The 26,964-nt window shown below is 46.3% G+C and overlaps 1 protein-coding gene across 1 annotated transcript in view; it reads left to right on the top strand.

Moving 5' to 3' along the window:
* The window catches only part of LOC141128050 (merlin-like), a 142,313-nt gene that overhangs the window by 89,823 nt on the left and 25,526 nt on the right, over positions 1-26,964 (top strand). The window contains exons 9-11 of the mRNA XM_073615096.1: positions 9,389-9,526; positions 18,132-18,206; positions 19,518-19,631. Coding sequence (XP_073471197.1) covers positions 9,389-9,526; positions 18,132-18,206; positions 19,518-19,631 — 327 coding nt within the window. The remainder of the gene's footprint in view (positions 1-9,388; positions 9,527-18,131; positions 18,207-19,517; positions 19,632-26,964) is intronic.

Here is a 26,964-nt window from a genome sequence, read left to right as displayed (position 1 = left end):
TTTTTTTTCCCATGTTAACTGTTAAAGGAGAGAATTTCCCTTCCTAGGGGTAGATTTCATCTTGCTTCCTGTTGTCTCCTTCCGTTTGCAAGTAGGAGTCGTTTGTAAGTTGGATGTTTGAAAGTAGGGGCCTGCTCTATATACTCTGCAGAAATTGGGGCCTTAGGTGTTGGTTTTGCCACAACACTGTAAGCCCTCACAGTTACTTTTGTTGGGCACAGGACGGGCCCTGCTGTGAAATATTAGATCAAGAATTGTAATTACATGCACCTGTTGAACAGGGGCAGAAAAATTGGGCCTTAGGCATTGGTGCCACAACACTGCAACCCCTCACAGATGCTATAGCTGTAGCGCAGGAATGAGCCCTACTGCAAAAGTATTGCATCAAAAATTGGAATTACACGTCCCTGTTAAACAGAGGCAGAAAAATTGGGCCTTGGCCACTGGTGGCGGTGCCCAGAACCAAAAATGTTCTTACAAGCTATCAGCATGAAAATTGCGGAGGAAGAGGATTGTCACTCAGCATAACAGGATAGTCACTCAGCATCAGCATAGGCAGTCTTGAAGGGATCTCACATTAAAAAAAAAAATCAATTGGTTACATCAGCATCAGGTGCTTGGTAGCTGGTGATCCAAGACTGATTCATTTTTATGAAGGTCAGCTGATCACCGAATCGGTGGACAGGCGCACCCTGTGATCAGTTACAAAGCCTCCAGCAGCACTAAATGTGCGCCCTGAAAGAACGCTGGATGCAGGACAGGGCAGTAGCTCAATTGCATACTGTGCAAGCTCTGGCCAGTGATCCATCCTCAAGACCCAGTAACCCAGAGGATTTTCGGTGGGAAAGGTGTCCAAGTCAGATCTTGCCCCTAGGTATTCCTGCACCATGTGGATCAGACGCTGCCGATGGTTGCTGGAACTGATCATACCTTGGGGCCGCGGATTAAAAAAATTGTCTGAACACATCGGTCAGACGGCCACATTCTCCACCGCTCCTTCTGTGACTGTCCAAAGCCTCAGCAACACATTGTCCAGGAGGACCAGGAAATTGTAACCTCCCAGGCTCTGGAAAAGCATTGCACAAACCTTTCTGCCAGGCCTCCCGAAGATGTTTCATCCTCTGCTCCCTCTGCGATGGCAAGATAAGGTCCGCAACCTTACCCTTGTAGCATGGATCAAGGAGGATTGCCAGCCAGTAATGATCCCTCCCCTTGATACCATGAATACGAGGATCCTTCCGCAGGCTTTGCAGGATCAGGGAGGCCATGCAGCATAGGTTTTCTGAGGCATTCGGTCCAGAGTCCTCTGGGTCACCAAGGACGACATGATCAGCCACCTCCTCCCAGCCATGTACAAGTCCATGGGTTTTTTCGGACTGTCAATGATTCCTTGAAGACTGATGCTGAGTGCCAGGCTCCACCTCCATGCTGACACAATCCTCCTCGTCCTCGTCATCCTCCTCCTCATCCTCGTCCTCTTCCTGTGTGATCGACGGGCACGCAGGGACTCTGTCTGGATAAAGGGGGCCTTGAGAGGTAAGGAAGTCCTCCTCTTCCTCCCTCTGTTCTGCCTCAAGTGCCCTGTCCATTATTCCACACAGCGTGTGTTCCAACAGGTGGACAAGAGGTACAGTGTCACTGCATGCACTGTCACTGCTCACGATCCTCGTGGCCTCCTCAAATGGTGACAGGACAGTGCATTCATCCCCGATCATAGCCCACTGGTGTGGGGGAAAAAAAAAAACAAGCTCCCCTGACCCTGTCCTGGTGCCATAGTCACATAGGTACTCATTAATGGCCCTCTGCTGCGTGTGCAGCTGCTGCAGCATGGCCAAGGTTGAGTTCCACCTGGTGGGCATGTAACAGATTAGGCAGTTCTTGGGCAGGTTAAATTCCTTTTGGAGGTCAGCCAGCCGAGCACTGGCATTATATGACCTGCGGAAATGCACACAGACTTTCCTGGCCTGCCTCAGGACATCCTGTAAGCCCGGGTACCTGCCTAAGAACCGCTGCACCACCAAGTTAAGGACGTGAGCCAAACAGGGCACATGGGTCAGTTGTCCCTGTCGGAGGGCAGAGAGGAGGTTGGTGCCATTGTCGCAAACCACCATACCCACCTTAAGCTGGCATGGCGTCAACCACCTCTGAATCTGCACCTGCAGAGCTGACAGAATCTCTGCCCCAGTGTGGCTCCTGTCCCTCAAGCACACCAGCTCAAGCACCGCATGGCATCTTTTTGCCTGCGTGCTTGCGTAGCCCCTTGAACGCCTACGGAGCACCACTGGTTCCGAGGAGAAATCAGCACAGGAAGAGGCCATGGAGGAAGAAGAGGGGGTGGAGGAGAGAGGTGTGACAGAATCACCACCAGTAGATTTTTGGAGGCGTGGTGGTGGAACAACCTCCAACACTACTGCACCCTGTCCTGCATCCTTCCCAGCTGCCAGAAGAGTCACCCAGTGCGCGGTGAAAGATGGGTAACGTCCCTGTCCATGCCTGCTGGATCATGAGTCAGTGGTACAATGCACCTTACTGCTGACCACCCTGTCCAGTGAGGCCAAGACATTGCCCTCCACATGCCGGTAGAGAGCCAGAATCGCCTTCTGTGAGAAAAAGTGGGGTTTGGGAACCTGCCACTGAGGAACCGTACATTCCACAAACTCACGGAAGGGGGCAGAGTCTACCAATTGAAAAGGCAGCAGTTGAAGTGCTAGAAACTTAGCCAAGCTAGCATTCAACCGCTGGGCATGTGGATGGCTGGGAACTTCTTTCGGTGGTGCAGCAGCTGGGGCAGGGAAATTTGCCTGGTACAATCTGACGTTGGTGTACCAATAGCAGATTGCCCGCAAGTACTTGGCTGTGACACACCTAATTCTACACCTTCATTCCTCTCAGTGCAGATTTCAGAGAGGACTGAAGGTATAGTGGGGTTGGAGATCCCAGCTGATGAGGAGCAAGGAGAGGTCCGCTTTGTTCTTTGGTGTGGGTCTTTTAGGTACGCTTGCCAACGAACTGCATGGCAGGTCAAGCATGTGGTACCCAAGCGGGTGATGTTTTGGCCACGCGAGATACACTTGAGACATACTGTATGTTGCAAATAGCAGCGGTGGGATCTGATGCACTCGTCTCAAAAAAGAACACCCACACCAAAGAACTTTTGGAATAATGCGCAGAGACATTAGCGCCCTGCACATGCGGAGCTCTGCGGTGTGATGCAGTCGGTGTGCTGTCCTTAAGCTGGCCCCCAGAGGGCATCCTGCCTCATTGGAGATGTGCCGCCTCCTCCTCTCTCCTATCAGGCACCCACGTGGAGTCAGTGACCTCATCATCCCCTCCCTCCGCATCACTGGAGCAAAGCTGGCAGTATGCTGCAGCTGGGGGAACATGACTGCCAGATTGCTGTCCTTCTTGGGCACCCCCTCTCTCTGGGCTCACGTTACTGCCTTCCTCTAGCTGGGTACCATCATCGGAGCCTTCAAAACACTGGGCATCCTCCTGGAGCATGTACCCAACACTGTGGTCAAACAGTTCGGGGGACTCCTCAGGAGGACATGGTAGGGCTAGGGAAGGAGTGACTGAGGCCATTGAGCCGAGGGAAGAGGCCACATTGGCAGCTGCTTTGCCAGACAAAGTACCCTGAGCCTGGGTGAAAGAGGATGAGGACGGCTTGGTCATCCACTCTACCAAGTCTTCCGCATGTTGCGGCTCAACACGGCCAGCTGATGGCCAGCAGATGAGGATGCACTGTCTCCACGACCAGCACTGTTGCCTCTAGACACAGAGCCTGCTTGGCCTCTTTTATTGGCTTGTGACTGTCTGCCTCTCCTTGTTGGCCTTCCAGACATACTAATCGCCTGCAGTGAGATGTAGCTGCACAAAGCTGGGATGTGTATATATATATACTGATACTGCAGCTAGCAGAATCAACTGCCTGCCTGTAGTATTATTAGTATGAGAACACCAGCAATTGTCTTCAGGTAGCTCTAGGTGCACACTGTGCAGAGGACACAGTACACTAACTGTAAATACTGCAGCTGCCTGCCTGTGGTACTAATAGGATCAGAAGAACAGCAATTGTCTTCAGGTAGCTTTAGGTGCACACTGTACAGAGGACACAGTACACTAACTGTAAATACTGCAGCTGCCTGCCTGTGGTACTAATAGGATCAGAAGAACACCACCAATTTTCTTCAGGTAGCTTTAGGTGCACACTGTTCAAAGGACACAGTACACTAACTGTAAATACTGTAAAAACGCCTGCCTGTCAGTAGGAAGAGAATAACAGGAACTGATCTAGCTAAACTGATTACAGTATGTATGTGTGTATGTATATGTGTGTGTATATATATATATATATATATATATATATATATATATATATATATATATATATATATATATAATATTAAGTATGGTGAGATCGCCCAAGCTGCATAGGTTCTTCCAACGTGTGAGAGGTTGAAGACTGAGAGGATTCCACAGGTCTTTGGACTACCTGTGCGGTGGATGACTGGATCTGGATTTCTCCAGGACCCGCTCCTGAAAGCAATGTCTATTTGAAAGCTCAATGCGATTAAATCATCCAATATGTTAGGAATGGTGCGTCCAGCAAATGTTCATCCTTTTGGTCCACTATCAGGGTAACCATCCAAAGGTTCACGGAATACAAAATCCCAAATGACCCGGCTTTCTTCCTTTTACATTTAAATACAATATCAATTAAAAGATATAAAAAAATCCATCGTACGCCATTTGGTTAATGCCGCTAAATCATGCATTCCGCTTCACTGGAAGAGCCAAATTCCACCAACGGTGGCGGAGTGGGTTCGGAGGGTGGAAGAGATTGGTAGAATGGAAGACCTGGTGCTCTCTGCGAGACACCAACAGGAACAATATAAAAAAACCTGGGCAATGTGGAATCAATTTATTTTATCCTCAGAGGGCATAGCCCTTAGAACTACTTGATGAGTTTAATTTACCAGTTACCATAATACGTGGAGTTGTCCTGAATCAACCAGAGCCCCCCCTCCCCCCCACCTCACTCCTGTCTTACTTCCCTCCCCTTTCCCCCTCTTCCTCCTTCTCCCCCCCCTCCTTCTCATATGTACTGTCTAGATCTGTCTGATGCCCCCCCCCTCAGGCATTGAGTTTTGGCCTGGATGGGATGGGGAGTGATCGGGGGTTGGTGGAGGGGAGAGGGGTGTGAAGATATTCTGTGTTCGCCCCTTACTGATGGAAATTATCCGATACATGCTAATAATTCTGAAATGGAGATGTGCTCCCCTTCCCTTCCCTCCCCATGATGGTCGAGTGTGCCCCTCCCCCCCCCTTCCCCCCCCTAGTCTCTTTTATTGTGTACATGTATTGTAATGTCTTGTTCAAGCCCAGGTTGGGCATGCTGAAAAAATAAATTAAAAACTATATTTGAAAAAAAAAAAAAAATGTTCATCCTTTACACACTCAGATAGGCTTTTCCATAAGGTAGCAGTAAGGGCCTCATTATTCCATTTGAGTTCAGCGCCCAGCGTACGGAATTGAACTGCGTATTGGCCGATTGTCATTCCTTGCCGACGAAGGAGGGCCCCAGCAGCAGAAGACACTGGCGGGCTCATCAAAAGTTTTCCGGAATGCAACCAAAAAGGACTGGAGGTCGGAGGTGATAGAATCGTATGATTCCCAGAGTGGGGAGGCCCAAGCTAGAGCATCACCGGCAAGGAGAGAGATAATATATGCGACTTTGGTGCGATTAGTTGGAAAATGATGGCTGTAAAGTTCAAAGTGGATGGAACACTGATTAATGAAGACCCGACAAGCCTTAGGGTCGCCAGAAAAACAAAGTGACAGGGGCAGATGCAAGCAGGGGTAGCCAGGTGTAGCAGGTAACACGGGAGCAGCTGAAGCAGAAGCAGGAACGGGAGGAGCTGAAGTTGTAACAAATTGCAGACGATCCAGACGGGAGGCAAGATCCTGTAGAACCAAAAATATTTGCTCTTGATTTGCTTGCTGGGAGTTAAGTCTCTGAACTAGATGTTGCTTTTGATCCTCAGTTAGTGGCCGACTCTCAGAGGAGCTCTTGACTTGAGCAAACTCTCACGGTACTACTTACAGTGAGCCCACAGGTGAGCAGGTGACACGGAATCCCCCAGGGTGTGGAGTCTAAGGGCCAGCCAGTATTCTGCCAGGGACCCCCTCATGAGTGTTTGGGCTTAGCTGTGTGCTGACCCCAGGTCATGACCCCCGGGTTCACTCTGCTCGCTAGGGAAGTACCAGGAGACTCTGTCAAAGATGGATGAAGCAAAGGAGAGCCGTATAGCGAGCAAAGGTCAGGGCAGGCTGCAGACAACATGATCAGAACAAGCTGAGTCAGTACACAAGAGATCAGTTCACGAGAGGTCAGGTTAAAGCGGGTTACAAGCAGGGAGCTCAGAAACAAGCATTGCTCAAGCAACCAGAAAGTGGTCTGAGAGGGATTTAAATAGAGAAGCACATGAGGGGCTGGACAGGAAGTAACAGGAAGGCATTATATATTAAGCAACAGGTGAGGCCGGCGACTCCCATAGCTGCAGAGTGCAGCAGAGCTGAACACAAGCTAGTGGAACAGGTGCCAGCCAACCTACAGCAGTAAAGGAAAGACACAGATCAGCTCCGCAGCCGATCTGTGACATGCAGGTTTGGATCAGGCAGAAGAGTAGTCAAGGAACAAGCCAAAGGTCGATAACGAGTGGTAGCAAAATATGGACGGCAGCAGGGAAGACAGGAGCGAGATACTGGATGGAGCGAGCACAATATTCTGGCAAACAGGAAGTGCAGAGACATGGCTTAAACAGGAAATTCATTGAGGAGCAAAGAGTTCAGGGTTCAAGACAAACCAGGTTCAAGACAGGCTCATTTGAGGAATTGTCTTAGGGACTGTCCAATATTCCAGGTAGCTCAGCAAGAAGAGTCATCGCCCAACACAGCAGAGGTTCCGAGACACTTGGTCTTGTTTTTGGTTAGGTCTCCTAAAAAGGAGCCTTCCGGAAACAAATGTATTTATTTGGAGATGATATTCCACTTTATAGTACACATGGGGTTTCAGTTAACTTCTGAAGGAAGTTGGGTTTGTCAGAGTTTATTTAGGGATATCACAGTCAGGGGGGTGAATACATACAGTTGATTGGGGGGGGGGTTAAAAATAAAAAAATAAAATGTGGTTGCATACTGTAAGTGTGCGCACCCTCTTATAACTGGGGATATAGCTGTCTTCAGAATTAAGCAATCGCATTCAAACTCATGTTAAATAGGAGTCTGTACACACCTGCCATCGTTTTAAGTGCCTCTGATTAACCCCAAATAAAGTTCAGCTGTTCTAGTAGGTCTTTTTCTTTTGTCGCATCCTACAGCAAAAGCCATGGTCCACAGAGAGCTTCCAAAGCATCAGAGGGATCGCATTGTTAAAAGGTATCAGTCAGGAGAAGGGTACAAAAGAAATTCCAAGGTATTAGATATAACATGGAACATGTGAAGACAGTCATCAAGTGGAGAAAATATGGCACAACAGTGACATTACCAAGAACTTGACATCCCTCCAAAATTGGTGAAAAGACAAGAAGAAAACTGGTCAGGGCGGCTGCCAAGAGGCCTACAGCAACATTAAAGGAGCTGCAGGAATATCTGGCAAGTACTGGCTGTACCACACATATGACAACAATCTCCTCTATTCCTCATATGTTTGGGCTATGGGGTAGAGTGGCAAGAGTGGCCTTTTCTTATGAAGAAAAACATCTAAGCCTGGCTAAATTTGGCAAAAGCACATCTAAAGTCTCCCAAAAGCATGTGGGAAAATGTGTTATGGTCTGATGAAACCAAGGTTGAACTTTTTGGCCATTTTTTTCAAAAGATATGTTTGCCTCAAAAACAACACTGCACATCACCAAAAGAACACCATACCCACAGTGAAGCATAGTGGTGGCAGCATCATGTTTTGGGGATGTTTTTCTTTAGCTGGAACTGGGGCCTTAGTCAAGGTAGAGGGAATTATGAACAGTTCCAAATACCAGTCAATATTGACACAAAACCTTCAGGCTTCTGCTAGAAAGCTGAATGTGAAGAAGAACTTCATCTTTCACCATGAAAACGACCCAAAGCGTACATTCAAATCAACAAAGGAATGGCTTCCTCAGAGGAAGATTAAAGTTTTGGAATGGCCCAGCCAGAGCCCCGACCTGAATCCAATTGAAAATATGTGGGGTGATCTGAAGAGGGCTGTGCACAGGAGATGCCCTCGCAATCTGACAGGTTTGTAGTGTTTTTGCAAAAAAGAGTGGGCAAATATTGGCAAGTCAAGATGTGCCATGCTGATAGACTCATACCCAAACAGACTGAGTGCTGTAATAAAATCCAAAGGTGCTTCAAGAAAGTATTAGTTTAAGGGTGTTATTTTTTAGATTTTTACTTCCCTCCACCAAAAAGATTTCAGTTTGTTGTTCAACTGAGTTGTACAGTTTATATGTCACATTAAAGGTGGAAAAAGTTCTGAAATTATATTTGTCTCATTTTTTATTTACATCACAGAAACCTGACATAACATTTTAACAGGGTTGTGTAGACTTTTTATATACACTGTACAGTATGTAATAAATATATACAGGTGGTCCCCAGGTTACAAACATCCGACTTACAAACAACTCCTACTTACAAATGTAGGGAGACAACAGGAAGTGACAGGAAATCTACGCCTACGAAGGGAAATTCACTCCTGTAAGAGTTATCATGGGAAAAAGGTGTCTCTACTGAAGCTTTATCACCAATCCTGGTTTCCAAAATTTTCAAAATCCAATTGTCATTGGGACAGAAAGTGAGGTGAAATCATATGAACAGGGGCACAGACAGCAAAACAAGTGATACAGGGGTGTTAACCCTTCCCTATGCTATCCAAAAAATGTAAGAAATTATTTTTTTGGCTGGAGCTACACTTAAAAAAACTTACCTGTTCTGACTTACAAACAAATTCTACTTAAGAACAAACCTACAGACCATATCTTGTTTATAACCCGGGGAACTGCCTGTATTACTTTAAAAAAAATTAGTCATCTATAGGAATTTTTTTCAATCCAACAACATGATGTAATCCTCTGTAGACGGGTGACATAAAAATCCAGCTAAGTGCGTTCTAATTCTAGGTTATAATATTACAATATGTGGAAAAGTCAAAGGTGAATACTTATGTTAAGCATTATATAGGCTATATTTGCTTACTGCAAATGTTTGCGAAATTTAATATGCATCATAACATTTTATATTTAAAGGTTGAAAGTAATGGTGGCAATATAGAGTGTATTTAACGTGTTAGTTCTTGGGGAAAAAAAGGAATAGAGTATATTGAACACCATTTTTTTTTATTCATTTCCAGCTGGCCAAGAATGACTCAGATATCCTTCTTGGAGTGGATGCTAAAGGAATCCATATATATAGTAAAGATAACAAAATAACACCGTTGGAATCATTTAAATGGGGTGACATCAGAAACATTTCTTATGATGACAAGAAAGTGAGTTAACATATATTGTGGGGACAGTTTACTAGTTCAGTAAAGTTTTCTTTACAAATGCTATTGGGAACCATTAATGCCTAAAGTGATTTGTAAAGCTTTGTTTTAAAAAGAATAAAATAACAAACATGTCATACTTACCTGCTCTGTGCAAGGGTTATGCACAGAGTGGCCCAGATCCTCCTTTTCTGGGGTCCCCCAGTGGCTCTCCTGCCTTTTCTCGAGCGCCCCATGGAGAGCTGCATTCGAGCATGCTCCCGAGTCCTGCTGCTGCATTCATTGACTCCCCTGGCTCCCATGTCACTGAATTTGATTGACAGCAGCAGGACCCAATGGCTCCTGCTGCTACCAATCTATCCAATGAGGACCCGAGACAGCGGCTGGAGCTGCTGGGCTCATCTCCATTGATTAAGCGATCCGGCTCAGGTATAAAAAGCTGCAGCACAAAAGATTTTTTTACCTTAATGCCTAGAATGCATTAAGGTGAAAAACCGTGAGGGTTTACAACCCCTTTATTATATAATCTTATAGTCCTGCATTAATTGCAGTTGTTAGTTTCTAGCATGAAAAATATTTTTGTTAATAATGATGTTTTGAAGTAATCTACATACTAATGTTTTTACTGTAATGATATCTACAGAGATTGCTATTTAAGTTATCTAAACAAGTGTCAATCAGGTTTTGCATGTCAGAAGTGTCTACATTCTATAGTCCAGGACAGGAAGGCAAAACCAAATCTAATGAATATCTGTTAGAATATTGTTTTAGATATTCTAAATCTAGAAATCATTTGCTGTAAGAAAATAATTGATTGTGCTATGTTATGTGGTTGGGGATACTCCCAAGGAAAGACTAGTAAATGCTAATTTGTGTGGCTATTATTCTACAATTTTAGACCTCATTCAAACTGAGGACATTTCTATATGCATATACAGTAAATGCTATTTTAGCATTAGGTAATGATGTTTCAATGATGTCATTCAGTATCAGTGTTTACCTTCATTTAGTTGTGCTCAGTTTGGCTTAGTTTTCAGAAAACAGAATTCTGTGCATCCAGGATCTGATTAGAAATTCCAAACAAGGCTAAACGCAGCTAAACCCAATTTAACCCTTTCACTGCCAGAGCCGAGCCATTTTAGCCTTATTTGCACACATGTAACAAATCATTTTAGGCCTGAAGATTACTTAAAACTTTCAAAATATTATATATTTTCTAAAAGCAGACACCCTGATGAATAAAAAAGTGGTAGTTTCAATTTTTATGTCACACAATATTTAGAGTATCAGTTTTTTAAGTGGCAGTAAAAGGTTCATGAAGGAACATATAAACACAGGAAAAAGGTGATCATACAGTATCTCACAAAAGTGAGTACTACCCTCACATTTTTTGTAAATATTTTTTTATATCTTTTCACGTGACACTGAAGAAATGACACTTTGCTACAATGTTAAGTAGTGAGTATACAGCTTGTATAACAGTGTAAATTTGTTGTCCCCTCAAAATAAGTCAACACACAGCCATTAATGTCTAAACCACTGGCAACAAAAGTGACTACACCCCTAAGTGAAAATGTCCAAATTGGGCCCAAAGTGTCAATATTTTGTGGTCATCATTATGTTCCAGCACTGCCTTAACCCTCTTGGGCATGGAGATCACCAGAGCTTCACAGGTTGCCACTGGAGTCCTCTTCCACTCCTCCATGGCGACATAATGGAGCTGGTGGATGTTAGAGACCTTGCGTGCCTCCACCTTTGAGGATGCCCCACAGATGCTCAATAGGGTTTAGGTCTGGAGACATGCTTGGCCAGTCCATCATCTTTATCCTCAGCTTCTTTAGCAAGACAGTGGTCATCTTGGAGCTGTGTTTGGTGTCGTTATCATGTTGGAATACTGCCCTGTGGCCCAGTCTACGAAGGGAGGGGATCATGCTCTGCTTCAGTATGTCATAGTACATGTTGTCATTCATGGTTCCCTCAATGAACTGTAGATCCCCAGTGTCAGCAGCACTGATGCAGCCCCAGACCATGACACTCCCACCACCATGCTTGACTGTAGGCAAAACACACTTGTCTTTGTACTCCTCATCTGGTTTTTGCCACACGCGCTTGACACCATCTGAACCAAATAAGTTTATCTTGGTCTCATCAGACCACAGCACATGGTTCCAGTAATCCCTGTCCTTAGTCTGCTTGTCTTCAGCAGACTATTTGCGGGCTTGCTTGTGCATCATCTTTAGAAGAGGCTTCCTTCTGGGATGACAGCTATGCACACCAATTTAATGCAGTGTGGGGCGTATGGTCTGAGCACTGACAGGCTGACCCCCCCACCCCTTCAACCTCTGCAGAAATTCTGGCAGCACTCATACATCTATTTCCCAAAGACAACCTCTGGATATGATGCTGAGCATGTGCCCTCAACTTCTTTGGTCGACCATGGCGAGGCCTGTTCTGAGTGGAACCTGTCCTCAGAGGCATTGCTAGGTGGCAAAAAGACCAGGGGCTTCAGCCCGAAGTCCAAGGACCGGCACGGGGGGGGGCGCCTCTAGTGGCGCTGGGTTTTTTTGGTTGGGCGGAAGGGTTGTGTGGTTGTGTGGCTGTGTGGCGGGGGGGTACACTTACTTGCTGGTTGCTGCCTGGCTTACCAGTGCCCATTAATGCTGACCACTAAACTGACCTACCTACCTGACATACACTGACCTACCTGACACACACACTGACCTACCTGACATGCACTGACCTACGTACACTGACCTACGTGACATGCACTGACCTACCTGACATGCACTGACCTACCTGACATTCACTGACCTACCTGACCTACATACACTGACCTACCTGACTCACACTGACATACACTGACCTACCTGACCCACACTGACCTACATACACTGACCCATCCACACTGACCTACCTGACCCACACTGACCTACCTGACCCACACTGACCTACATACACTGACCCACCCACACTGACCTACATACACTGACCCACCCACACTGACCTACCTGACCCACACTGACCTACATACACTGACCCACACTGCCCTACCTGACCCACACTGCCCTACCTGACCCACACTGCCCTACCTGACCCACACTGCCCTACCTGACCCACACAGACCTACCTGACACACACTGACCTACCTGACCCACACTGACCTACCTGACCCACACTGACCTACATTGAGCTACCTGACCTACCTGACATACACTGACCTACATACACTGACCCACACACACTGAGCTACCTGACCCACACTGAGCTACCTGACCCACACTGACCTACACTGAGCTACATACACTGACCCACACACACTGACCTACCTGACCCACACACACTGACCTACCTGACCTACCTGATATACATACACTGACCTGGTAACTGACATACACACACTGACTGACCTACCTGACCAGAAGGAGACAGACTTCATGTGCCCAGGTCCTGCAGCAGAAGCTCAGCCGTGGTGCTGGTGTGTGAGGCAGCCAGAGGAGAGGAGGAGAGCCACCCGCCTGAGCGCCGATCGATGTCGCACGGCGGCCAAATTGTAATTCCCGCCTTCTTCCTCTTCCAGTCACAGCGCACTGGGAGAGGACTGATAGGTGGAGTGCAGGCTCTGGGAGGCGCTGGGGATGCTGCTCAGGGTGGCAGTGTCTTCTCTCCCTCCTGGGCTCTTCCCGGCTGCCCAGGTATCCTCATCCCTGCTGCTTTGCACTCCACGGCGCCACCGGAGGGACGCTCCAGTCCAGAAGTCACATGAGCAGGGCTGGCCCAAGACATTGTGCTGACTGGTACCAGGAATAAAATGCTGCCCCCCACCCCCCTCCACAAAAAACAAAACAAAAAACAGCACGCCCACCAAAAGGCCCACACATCCATTATTTTATATCATGACAATTAAAACTAAAATTAAATTTATCAGGAAGTCAGATATTCATGCAACAGTGGTGGTGGGGTTCAGTCAGAGGCAGGGGTGGTGGGGTTCAGTCAGAGGCAGGGGTGGTGGGGGTGGGGTTCAGACAAAGGCAGATGTGGTGGGTTTAGACACAGGCAGGGGTGGCAGAGGGTTAGACACAGGCAGGGGTGGCAGAGGGTTAGACACAAGCAGGGGTGGTGGGGGGGTTAGAAACAGGCAGGGATAGAGGAGGAGGGTTAGACAGACACAGGCAGGGGAGGCGGGGCGGGTTAGACATAGGCAGGGGTGGTAAGGGGGGGGGTTAGACACAGGAAGGGGCGGTGAGGGTGGTTAGACACAGGCAGGGGTGGTGAGGGGGGTTAGACACAGGCAGGGGTGGTGAGGGGGGGTTAGACACAGGCGGGGGTGGTGAGGGGGGTAGACACAGGCAGGGCTGGTGGAGATGAGATCAATGGTGCTGACACTTACTTTCTCTCAGTGTCAGCTGCGCCTCCAGCGATCCCTCTTTCATCATGGGGTCTCAGTGCACAGCAGGAAGCTCCTCCCCTCCACGCTGTTAGCCATCAGCTGACTTTCTCTTGTCTTCCCGACATGTCAGCAGCAATAGGGGGGAGCCGCGGAAAGGATGGGCGGCGGTCCGCTGTGCGGGTATAGCAGCGAGTACTCTGCCATCACCTCTAAAAGCAGCGGCGCCGCCCAGGCCACCCTCACAGTGGGACAAGAAGCGGAGCAATCGGCGGGAGTTCCGCCACCGTCTTCTTAGGCATCAATGTGCCGCCCCTCAGAACCTGCTGCCGGGACCCATGGTCCCACCGGGTCCCATGGTAGGCCCTCGCCCTGCCCATGAGCACTAGCGCGGAGGAGGAGGAAGTGCAATCCTCTCCCGCTTTGAATGCTGGGCAGTGTGGGCAGTGACGTCACTGGTTGCTAGCCGCTAGGCGGCTATAGCAACCTGTGACCAAGAGTAGAGTCAGGCGGCGGCGGAGCTGGAGCCGGAGCCAGTGCTACCACGGCTCAGTCCGCCCCTGTCCCCTGCATTCTAGGATTGGGACAAGAGACTCGGGGCTATTAGCCCCAGGCTTGGGGCTATAGCCCCAATAGCCACCCCCTGACGACTCCTCTGCCTGTCCTGTTAAACCACTGTATGGTCTTGGCCATCGTGCTGCAGCTCAGTTTTAGGGTCTTGGCAATCTTCTTATAGCCTAGGCCATCTTTATGTAGAACAACAATTTTTTTTTCAGATCCTCAGAGAGCTCTTTGCCATGAGGTGCCATGTTGAAATTCCAATGACCAGTAGGAGAGAGTGAGAGCAATAACACAAAATGTAACACACCTGCTCCCCATTCACACCTGAGATCTTGTAACACTGAGTTACATGACATTGAGGGAGAGAAAATGGCTAATTGGGCCCAATTTGGACATTTTCACTTAGGGGTGTACTCACTTTTGTTGCCAGCGGTTTAGACATTAATGGCTGTGTGTTGAGTTATTTTGAGGGAACAACAAATTTACACTGTTATACAAGCTGTACACGCTCTACTTTACATTATTAGCAAAGTATAATTTCGTCAGTGTTGTCACATGAAAAGATATAATAAAATATTTACAAAAATGTGAGGGGTGTACTCACTTATGTGAGATACTGTATCATTGCTCCTTTAGAAAAGCTAAACTTCCTAGTGAAAGTGTGAATATAGCCTTAGGGAGAGAACTTTAGGTTGGGTCAAAAATGTCATCCGACAGACATGTTTTGGGGGTCAGTATTTTAGCCTTCTGTGGATGTCTCAAAACTATACATTTATAATCATAATAAGCCATATGATTCTATGTTTTTTAGACAATAGACATTTAGTTACAATCTTATTTTGAATAACACATGCCGATTTGAGAAATCGCCTCCTAAAAGGAGATGTCAAATCCCCTTAGAACCTTTCAATTATCACAGTAGCAAGGCAGGTCCTCCTCATAAGTGTGACAGCAGGCTGTTATGGCTTAACTACATGGGAGATTTTAATTTCATACTGCTGAACAATTATTGATAATCACATAATTTGCAACTTATTACAATCAATATGCTGCAAATAAGGTAATTGGAAAGAAATGGTTACATCGCCCAGCAGCATGAAATTAGTTCAGCCATAAGAATTAATGTTATGAATGTAGCAGAAATAGTTTTACACATTTGGTTTTCTAAAGAAATCTAATGTAGAAATGTTTGTTTCTTAGTCATGTAGTATGAGAAACAGGATCTTTAGTCTGTAAAGTGTTTGCAAAGGTTAACTTTTTTCCTAAATAATTACAAACATGTCATATTTACCAACTGTGCAATGGTTTACCACAGAGTGGCCCTAAACTTCCTCTTCTGGGGTCCCCTGCTGGCAATCTTGGCTTTCCCTCTTCTCCGTATTCCCCTATGGTAAGCCACTGGCTATTGGGGCACACAAGCTGGCTCGATCCCAAGCCAGCTGTGCGCGTCTATTGACGCACACAGTGTGGCTCGGCTCTGCCCCCTGCTCTTTGCTTGCAGGATTTGACTGACAGAAGCAAGAGCCAAGCCTGTGAAATAGGGGAGAGGGGAGAAGAGTTGCTTCAGATGGGACAGGCCTGGATCAAGAATGAGATTGGGGAATATCCTATTGAAGAGGGCTTCCTACAAATGTAGACAGTCCCTCTGGTGAACCCTGTCATCTCTTGTCTTAAAACGCTAACTCTGTAGAGGATAATCCCATGTTCAAGGACCTAGTGGATAAAAATAAGAGGCTCTTTTAAAATCTCTATTTTTTTTTTTTTAGAATGTGCCCTACCATGCAAGTTGCCTCCATGGCCGTCTGTTAGACTCTTGCTATCTGAACTAAGCACATGGGTCAAGACTCTAACTTCATCTTAACAGGTTCCTCCATTCTCCACCACCTAGAGGTTTTTATCTTTGGCGTTACACCACTTCATGAGCGGCTTGGTGGATAAGCTTTATCAGATCTCTAAGATGAGCCTCCTTTTTGTCCATATGCAGAGGTTTCGTTGGCTTAAATGTTGGTCAGCAGAACTTCTGTGTAAACCTTGAGTGGCTGCCCTTGTAGGGGGGATGGCTGTTTGGTCCTTCTTTAGATCACTACATCAAGGAGATCACAGGGGTAACAGTTCTCTCCTTCCCCAGAATAAAAGGCATGTGCTTTTGTAACTTAGACTTTCTACACACAGGCCTTCTGTCAAGTACCTTATCTGAGGCCAAGGCACCCCTTGCGGCTGAGCGCAGTATACCCCTGGAGGTGGACCAGAAGGTATAATGCTCAAAGAAGCACGGGTTGCCAGCAGGGTGAAGAAGAACAGGTGATTCCTGAAAGCCACTTGAGACTGGTGCAGGAGTAAGTATTTTGAGAACCGTGCTGAGTGTAGTGGGCTTGAAAATCCAAGAAGCTTGGTAAAAACCTGACAGAAGATCTAGCACAGTGGATCAGGCTGCAGCTGATGCAAGTGGAATCTGCATGGCAAGCCGGGGTTAAGTATTGTACATGAGAGATAGCAAAGTCCTTCAGGCAAGCCGGGGTCTTACACAGGTGATCAAACAGGTTTAATGCAGAAGCAAAGTCCTTAAGACAAGACAAGCCAAGGTAATTCACAGGTGGTCAGGCGGGTAAAGCAGTAGCGAGATCCTTAAGACAAGCAAAGGTCATTTACAGGTGGCCAGGCAGGTAAAGCAGAAGCGAGATCCTTAAGACAAGCCGGGTTGGAGGTAGGAGAAGATCAGAGCAGGTCACAGGGTAATCCGGGTCACAACAGGAACAGGAAGCAGATCAGGATACAGGAACAGCTGAAGACAATCCAGCAACTTGGGTCAGACAGAGGCAGCCTTATATAGGCCAGCAGGGGGAACCATCTGTCACGTGATGCGCCTATGGTGCCCATTTCTTCTACTGGCAATTCTAAGTCTGGAACACAATTTTGCTGGCAGGCGTCCTCCAATCCTGTCAAGTCTAGCTCCAAGTCCTCTTCCCAATAAAGGGGTGCTAAGTGGGGGACGTCAGGCAGCCTTTCCAGCCTTCTAAACTCAGGAAATCAAGATTGGCAGGCAGACTATTTCTCAGTAGTCAGTATCTGGAATGGGGTCCATCTGGCGGTGTTCCAAGTCCTTTTCCACAGGTGGGGGATACTGAAAATGGATCTTCTGGAATCTGGTTTCAACAACATACTGGACAGGTCTGATACTGTGGGATCAGTTCCACCTTATGTATGCCTTTTCTTCTCTCCGGCTTCTTCCTTGTCTGCTCCGCAGGACCAAGATGGAGGACATTCTGGTAATTCTGATTGCATTAACCTGGCCCAGGAGGATATTGTACTTGACATACTCAGACTCCCAGCAAACTCTCCCTGGGCCCTTCCAGATTAGTCAGACCTGTTCCAAAGGCTAGTCCTCTGGCTGGTCCAATGGCATCAATAGATTGGATGTTGAAGCCCAGGTCCTAAGAGACAGAGGCCTATCGCATTCAATCATCCCTATTCTCTAGGCGAGGAAGTTGACTTCTCACAAAATCTATTATTGTACCATTGAAGGCCTACTCTGCTTGGTATGAGACCAGGAGATTTCATCTGTGGACGTATTCTCTTTCCTTCAGTCTGGTCTAGATCTTTAGTAATGGTCTTTAGTAATGAAATAGTTCACTGTGTGATATAATTTTTTTTTTTTTTTTACAGGTCAAACTTATACCCATTGACAAAAAAGCTGAAGCTTTCAAGTTTTATGCTAAAGAGCATAAAGTCAATAAACTGGTAAGTAATTGTAATTAAGAAAAATAGTTTAAAGTGGAGGGCCACCCTGGAAAAAAAATGCCACCAAAAATCCTAAAAAAATAAATAAAAAAAACAAATTATACTTGCCTAAACCCTTGTTGCTAGGCAGTCTTCCTAATCTGCCTCTTCCTATTCCGCGGTGTGTTCTTCTCCTCAGTGAGTGGCCCCAGAACAACACGGGGCCATTCACAGATCGCCGTGCCGCAGGAAACTGGCAGTGAAGCCACAAGGCTCCACTGCCTGTTTCCCTTACCTAGAATGGCGGCGCCGGGACCCGAGAGCCGAAGGACGGGTCGGCCTCAGGCGGCCGACATCGTGGGCACCCAGGACAGGTAAGTCTACTTATTTAAAGTCAGCAGCTACAGTGTTTGTAGCTGCTGGCTTTGAAATTTTTTTTTAGCTGGCCGGAATCCCGCTTTAAGTAGCATCCAGGTAAAGATGAGATGGAATATTAGTAGTTAATTTCAGATATCTTTATTTAGGGACTCATCCACATGGCTGTTCATGGCTGCTTAGAATAGTTTATTTGTGCGGCGGGTATGGCCATTTATGTACGTTCAGGTATGGCCAGGAAGCCAATACAGATTAATGGCAGGCTAATGCTGTCCACAGCTGTCTGTGGCTGTTCTCATGTAATCGTTCAAGGAGTGATTACATGTGGCTTTGGACAGATGAGCAGCTTTGTACAGAGAATGCCTGGTGTGCAGGACTTGCTTTTGCTTTTTTCTTAAAAAACAAAAGTGGAAAAAGATTGCAGATTGCACTGGTAGATATCCAATGTCTGCAAATCTGTCCAGTCTTCCAATGGTTTCACAGGCTTCAGTGCGGGGAGCCATTGGATCATGCTGCTCTCAGTTAAATACTGTTTGAAGGGAGTGTGGGGTGAGGCTGGGTCACCCTGTGTGTGTGTGTGTGTGTGTGTGTGTGTCTATGAATGCACACAGCCCAACTCAAGAACACACCTGCATGTGTGCCCCCCTAGCTAACATTGCTTGCTAGGGAGGCACATGCAGGAGAGGAGGTCCGGGAAGTGCTGGTGGGGACTCCAGAAGAGGAGGTAAGGGACTGCTCTATGCAATACCAAGTATGACATCTTTTTTATTTTAATTAAAAAAAAATAAGATGTACAATCACTTTAGTACTTACAGTAACTAAATTGGGTAACTGCGATAGGCGGAATAGCATTATAAGCATATCAATGTATGAAATAACTAGATAAATGATGCCTGTGTGATATCCTTAAGGATGTTAACCTGATGAGATTTACATCTTACCGTTATCAAAATGCAGATTTTGCACCTGTGCATTGGAAACCATAATTTATTCTTGACAAAAAGGAAAGTAGATTCAACTGAGATTCAAGAAATGAAAGCTCAAGCTAAAGAAGAAAAAACAAGAAGGAAGGTATTGTTCTGGAAAGCAACTTTTTATAATAGTTATATAAAAAGAAAGGAAAATACTGCGCCACCACACAATAGATGAGCTGTTGACACAACAATTAGACAAATTATGTAAAGAAAGCTAAGTAACTAGTGATATATGTAATGACGCAAACATATAAGTGACAGTGCACAATTAAACATACATTAATTAAATTGCCTGCAAAGCAAGACTAGTATGCAAAAAAGTGAGACAACATATATACATAAACATATTGAGAACCTAAATTTACATTAAACTGCGTCAAGAGACACTTAGATGAGTCCAAAGTGAAAAAAAAGTAATTTTTCAAACGGTGCAAAATAGGTGGATATTCGGACTTCCAGCCAAGGACAACCAACAGAGGTGTGTGCTCAATTCAGCAAGGAAACAATATTCACCATCAAATGTGCTACCCCTACCGGTGAAGGTAATAGGGTACCAAATGGTATGGACTACCTGACAGCAGCAGAGCGCCAAACAAGCAACCGATTGGGTCTTTAACATCACAGGAACCAGCATGTGGATTGTACAGCAGGGCAGATTCGACAATCAAGCTTTCAGGGACCAACATCAAAAAAGCATCACGATCCAAGCTCAGCATATAGAGACTCATCGGCTCCACCAGTCAACAGGAAGGAGTCATACAGAAAAAAAAAAAAATCCTTGGCTAAAAATGTTTCAAATAAAGTATTGCACTTACATCGAAGTAGATAAAAACAGGCCTTTGTATAATATGATCACAAGGAGAAGAACGCAGTGTTGTGGAGCCAGCGCGGTGTGTCTCAACGTTTCATCTACCACATTATACAAAGGCCTGTTTTTATCTACATTGATGTAAGTATGGGCTCAAAATTTCAGGTCCTGAGCCACTAGCCAGGCCTTTAAGAGTTACTCGCCACCAGTTGCCCCACCCAACCTTTCCCCTGCCCCACCCCTAAGTCCGCCCCTAAACACGCCCTTGTAAATTATCTCATAATATTACACTGTTAAATGTTTTAAGCAGGATTAAGTTCCAAAAATAAATATTAACAACTTCTTTAACAATATTAACATAAAGTACATCAGTACCCACTAGTGCAACCTCACTGTGCCCATCAAAGCAGCCTCACTGTGCCCATCAAAGCAGCCTCACTGTGCCCATCAAATGCAGCTTTATGGTGCCCATGAATGTACCCTCACTATGCCCATCAATGCACTCTCACTGTGCCCATGAATGCAGCCTCACTGCCCATGAATGCAGCCTTACTGTGCCTGCAGCCTCACTGTGCCCATGAACTCAACCTCACTGCCCGTTATTGTAGCCTCGCTGTGCCCGTGAATGCTTCCTCACTGTGCCCGTGAACGCTGCCTCACTGTGCCCATGAACGCTGCCTCACTGTGCCCATGAACGCTGCCTCACCATCCATCAAATGCAGCTTTACTGTGCCCGTGGATGCAGCCTCACTGTGCCCGTGGATGCAGCCCCACTGTGCCCGTGGATGCAGCCCCACTGTGCCCGTGGATGCAGCCTCACTGTGCCCGTGGATGCAGCCTCACTGTGCCCATGGATGCAGCCTCACTGTGCCCATGGATGCAGCCTCACTGTGCGTGAATGCAGCCTCACTGTGCCCATGGATGCAGCCTCACTGCGCCCGTGGATGCAGCCTCACTGCGCCCGTGGATGCAGCCTCACTGTGCCCGTGGATGCAGCCCACTGTGCCCGTGGATGCAGCCCACTGTGCCCGTGGATGCAGCCCACTGTGCCCGTGGATGCAGCCCACTGTGCCCGTGGATGCAGCCCACTGTGCCCGTGGATGCAGCCTCACTGTGCCCGTGGATGCAGCCTCACTGTGCTCATCAATGCAGCCTCAGCCCATTAATGCAGCCTTACTGTGCACATCAAATGCAGCTTTACGGTGCCCATGAATGCAGCCTCACTGTGCGTGAATGCAGCCTCACTGTGCCCATGGATGCAGCCTCACTGCGCCCGTGGATGCAGCCTCACTGCGCCCGTGGATGCAGCCTCACTGCGCCCGTGGATGCAGCCTCACTGCGCCCGTGGATGCAGCCTCACTGTGCCCGTGGATGCAGTCCACTGTGCCCGTGGATGCAGCCCACTGTGCCCGTGGATGCAGCCCACTGTGCCCGTGGATGCAGCCTCACTGTGCCCGTGGATGCAGCCTCACTGTGCCCGTGGATGCAGCCTCACTGTGCTCATCAATGCAGCCTCAGCCCATTAATGCAGCCTTACTGTGCACATCAAATGCAGCTTTACGGTGCCCATGAATGCAGCCTCACTATGCCCATCAATGCACTCTCACTGTGCCCATCACTGCAGCCTTACTCTGCCCATCATTGCAGCCTCACTGAGCCCATGAACGCAGCCTCACTGTGCCCGTGAACGCAGCCTCACTGTGCCCGTGAACGCAGCCTCACTGTGCCCGTGAACGCAGCCTCACTGTGCCCCATCAATGCAGCCTCACTGTGCCCCATCAAACGCAGCCTCACTGTGCCCCATCAAACGCAGCCTCACTGTGCCCCATCAAACGCAGCCTCACTGTGCCCCATCAAACGCAGCCTCACTGTGCCCCATCAAACGCAGCCTCACTGTGCCCCATCAAACGCAGCCTCACTGTGCCCCATCAAACGCAGCCTCACTATGCCCGTGAATGAAGCCTCACTGTGCCCATCAATGCAGCCTCAGCCCATCAATTCAGCCTCACTGTGCCCCATCAAATGCAGCCTCGCTGTGCCCCATCAAATGCAGCCTCGCTGTGCCCCATCAAATGCAGCCTCGCTGTGCCCCATCAAATGCAGCCTCGCTGTGCCCCATCAAATGCAGCCTCGCTGTGCCCCATCAAATGCAGCCTCGCTGTGCCCCATCAAATGCAGCCTCGCTGTGCCCCATCAAATGCAGCCTCGCTGTGCCCCATCAAATGCAGCCTAGCTGTGCCCCATCAAATGCAACCTCGCTGTGCCCCATCAAATGCAGCCTCGCTGTGCCCCATCAAATGCAGCCTCTCTGTGCTTCATCAAATGCAGTTTTACTGTGCCCCATCAAATGCAGCTTTACTGTGCCCATCATCAATACAGACTCACCATTGCCTGGATAATGGATCACACACACACACAGTGGTCATGTCCCGCTGTGTGTCACTGAGCTGGGTCTGTGTTCAGCGGCATGGTGTAACAAGGTCCCGCCTCCGTAGACTGGCTCGTTTCATAGGCGGAACACTGATTCAATCTACTATCACATGGGCCAGTCTGGGGGGCGGGACCTTGTTACAATGCTCTGCCGAACACAAACCCAGCTCCGTGAGACACAGCGGGAGATGCCCACTGTGTGTATGATACGCAAGAGGAGAAGGAGAAAGAGAGGGAGGGGAGTGCTTCAGCCTCAGCTCAGCTCAAAGCGGCGCCAGGGCAGTCCGACCCTGCCGCTTAGTGTCCTCTGGCTGACAGTTTCCTGGCTGATCGCTTCAGCCAGGAAACAGTCAGCTTGGTCCGTCCCTGCTCTTCACGCGCCCTACACGAAATTCCACTCGCAAAATGCGAGCAGGCGAGTGGAATTTTTGAGGGCTAATGGAAGTGCAATACTTTATTTAAAAAATTTGTAGCCAAGAAATTATATAATCAAATATGTGGCGATCTTTTTTTCCTGTATGACTCCTTCCTGTTGACTGGTGGAGCCGATGAGTCTCTATATGCTGAGCTTGGATCGTTATGCTTTCTTGATGTTGGTCCCTGAAAGTTTGATTGTCGAATCTGCACTGCTGTACAATCCACATGCTGGTTCCTGTGCTGTTAAAGACCCTATCAAGTTTTGCTTGTTGGCAGGTAGCCTACACCATTTGGTAATGGTTGATGGTGAATATTGTTAACTTGCTGAATTGAGCACACACCTCTGTTGGTCGTCCTTGGCTGGAAGTCTGAATATCCACCTATTTTGCACTGTTTGAAAAATGACTTTTTTTCACTTTGGACTCCTCTAAGTGTCTCTTGCGCAGTTTAGTCGACATTTAGGTTCTCAATATGTTTATGTATATATTGTCTCACTTTTTTGCATACTAGTCTTGCTTTGCAGGCAATGTCATTATTGTATAATAGAGTTATCAATTAAGGATATCATAAATATATAAAGCAGGCATGATAACCTGCATGATCTATGGAAAACATTACTAATAAGAACTGCTTATTTAGGGCTTGACTGGCCATTAAAACTGAACTCCAGGCCAAAAATGAAATACACAAATAAAATACAAATATGGGAGCTGTTTTACCTGCCAAATGATTTGTATTTTTGCCTATCCAGTTCTGAGATTTACAAACCTTGTACAGCCCTGTTTGGTAAGGGATGGGAACTGATCTTTGTCTACTGCAGTTTCACTCTCTACCCTTTGATTGGACAATAGAAAGAGAAGCATCACTCTGCTAAGCTCATGTCTCTGTAACTCTGCTCCCTCCTATTAGCATGCTCCTTATACTGCAACACCCCCAACTGGCTTCTTCTTGCTTTTCCTTCCCTCTCTCTAAAGTCTCTAAAGTCTGTGGTACAGGGACCGAAAGATTCTTATACCATGTCAAAATGGTATACGATACTTAGATTGATTGCAGCGCTGCATTAATGTGTATCTTTTTATATCTGCCTGGCGTTTCAAACTACTTGAGAATTCTATGATGGGGCCCAAAAAACAGTTAAGTGAGACTGGATCCATGTGCTGTTTAAGTCCTGGACAACCACAAGGTAACTACAGTTCTGTAATGCAGGCACATTGTGTTTGCAAGTGCCCGTGTTAGTCTTTAGATTGATCACTGTGCATCTGTGGAGCTCCTAGGATCCAAAACCATGGTTGTACATGGTGCTTGAATTCTGACAGTAATGAGAATAAAGGCTAAGCCCACTTTTACTTAACATTTACTTTAACAATGAGAAATACCATGAATCTGATTGGTCGGTTTCAAACTGAAGCCAATATGATAAGCTGAAATCTGACAAGAGGAACACATAAAATGTAGAATAATATAATTTTCTATATCTTGACATCCTAAAATGAAAAAAAAACTTTATACATCAGTTACTGTAAATACATACTTTAGAAATAGGCATTTTCCTCTTATTCCCATCTCTTTTAACTTAACCCCTTCCGACCCAGCCTATTGTCAAATGACGGCTGGGCGGGAGCACTGTTGTTCTGGGAGAATGTCATATGACGCCCTTCCAGGATCATGCATTGCGCACGCCCCATCTCCCGCTGTGTCCAGCAGACATGGCTGATGACTGGTCACATGGTACCTGCAGTGGGCTGGTACAGGTATCTATGTGGCCAATCACAGCAGATCACATGAAAGTTGTACACAATGAAAGGCTTTGTTACATGCCTTTCATTGTGTACTATTGTGATGAGCTCTGTGATTGGTCACAGTCATCACATTTTACAGACAGGGCTAATCACAGTTCATGTACCATGTGATTAGCTGTGACTAATCACAATAGTAAACACTGAGTAGTTTTCATTCAGTAAAAATGGTTGCTTATATCTGTAAAATGTTAACAGTTATAAGCAATTATAGTAAGTAAATAAAACCCCGATTGCCTCCCCAGAGTAGTACAGTGTTACTGTGGTAACACTTTATTGCCCCCCCTCCCAAAAAAACAAAAAACAAAAAAAAACCCTTCCCCTACGACAACCTGAGATCTGCCTGTCACACTGGTCATGGTCCTCTCTAGGGGCCCCCTTCCCCCCTGGCCTCCCTTCCCCCTCTGTGTCCCCCCTCTTAACCCTCCTTCTCTGATGCTCCTAGGCCCTCCTTACCGCCTTTCTTTCTTTCCTATCTTTTCCGGACTAACCTGCTCACTACTGCCTTCTACCTCCTTCTCTAAGCTACTGTGCAACCTTTCTGTTTTTAGTCTAGACATAACTGGGCCGCAGACCCTCCTTTTTTGGGGATACTTTGATGGACTGATCTTGGTACCAGTCCCCTGGTATCTCCCTGAGGCATTATCAGAGGATCTCCCGGGATAGGACCCCAGACTAGATCCCTAACATCTCATGCAGAGACTCCTGTCTGAACCATCTACTGAGTATGTCCCACCCTACTTGTCTACTTGATGTCGCTTTATACACCATGCCTAGACTGTAAGTCTACTCTAACCCTCTCTGTTTGAGGCCTGCCCTCTTATGTCACATGTTTTATTACTCTGCATATCTGAATGGTTGTTTACACTTGATGCTTTCTATAGTAAGATATTAGTTAACGGCTTGTATTCTGTATTTTTTATTTTTTTTTTTTTTTACTTGGATTTCTGTTATGTACTTTGACATTCTTGCATAAATCATTTGAACAAGAAAAATAATCCATAGGGAGTCATTGACACTGTGCCATCCAATCCCATTGAAAATATTAAGATGACCGAATGTCTATGGAAAATATTCAATATTATATTAAATATAAAAAAAGAAAAGAAAAAAAAAGTAATAGAAAAAAAATATATATTTAAAAAAATTAAAAAAATCACTTTTGTGAGATACTGTATAATAGCATAGTTTGTAGGCTCTATAACTTGACTACATAATATACACTGATTTGGGTTTTTTTCACCAGAGAAATGTAGCAGAATTAATTTTGGCCTAAATTTATGAAGAAATCTTTTATATTTGAAAAATTTTAACAAAGAAAACATTTTTTGTTTACTTTGCAAAGAATAAAAAAAAACATTGGTGAAAAAATACCACTGAAAGAAAGCTTGGTGTGGAAAAGATAAAACTGTAATATGGGTACAGTGTTGCATGACTGCTCAATTGTCATTAAAAGTGTGACAGCGCTGAAAGCTGAAAATTAACCTGAGCAGGAAGGGAGTAAATGTGTGCGGTATTGAAGTGGTTAAAGATGAATTCCAGGTATGGATATTTTATACATAGTTACATAGGTCCAGTGAGTTACAACCCTCACATTTTTGTAAATATTTTATTATATCTTTTCATGTGACAACACTGAAGAAATGACACTTTGCTACAATGTAAAGTAGTGAGTGTACAGCTTGTATAACAGTATAAATTTGCTATACCCTCAAAATAACTCAACACATGGCTATTAATGTCTAATCCGCTGGCAACAAAAGTAAGTACACCCCTAATTGAAAATGTCCCAGTTGGGCCCAATTAGAAATTTTCCCTCCCCGATGTCATGTGACTTGTTAATGTTACAAGGTCTCAGGTGTGAATGGGGAGCAGGTTTGTTAAATTTGGTTTTATTGCTTTCACTCTCTTATACTGGTCACTGGAAGTTCAACATGGCACCTAATGGCAAAGAACTCTCTGAGGATCTGAAAAAAAGA

This window comes from Aquarana catesbeiana, linkage group LG02 (genome assembly GCF_042186555.1).
Source record: "Aquarana catesbeiana isolate 2022-GZ linkage group LG02, ASM4218655v1, whole genome shotgun sequence".
Lineage (NCBI taxonomy): Eukaryota > Metazoa > Chordata > Amphibia > Anura > Ranidae > Aquarana > Aquarana catesbeiana.
Note: the sequence above shows the minus strand (reverse complement) of the source record. Positions and strands in the feature narration are given on the sequence as shown.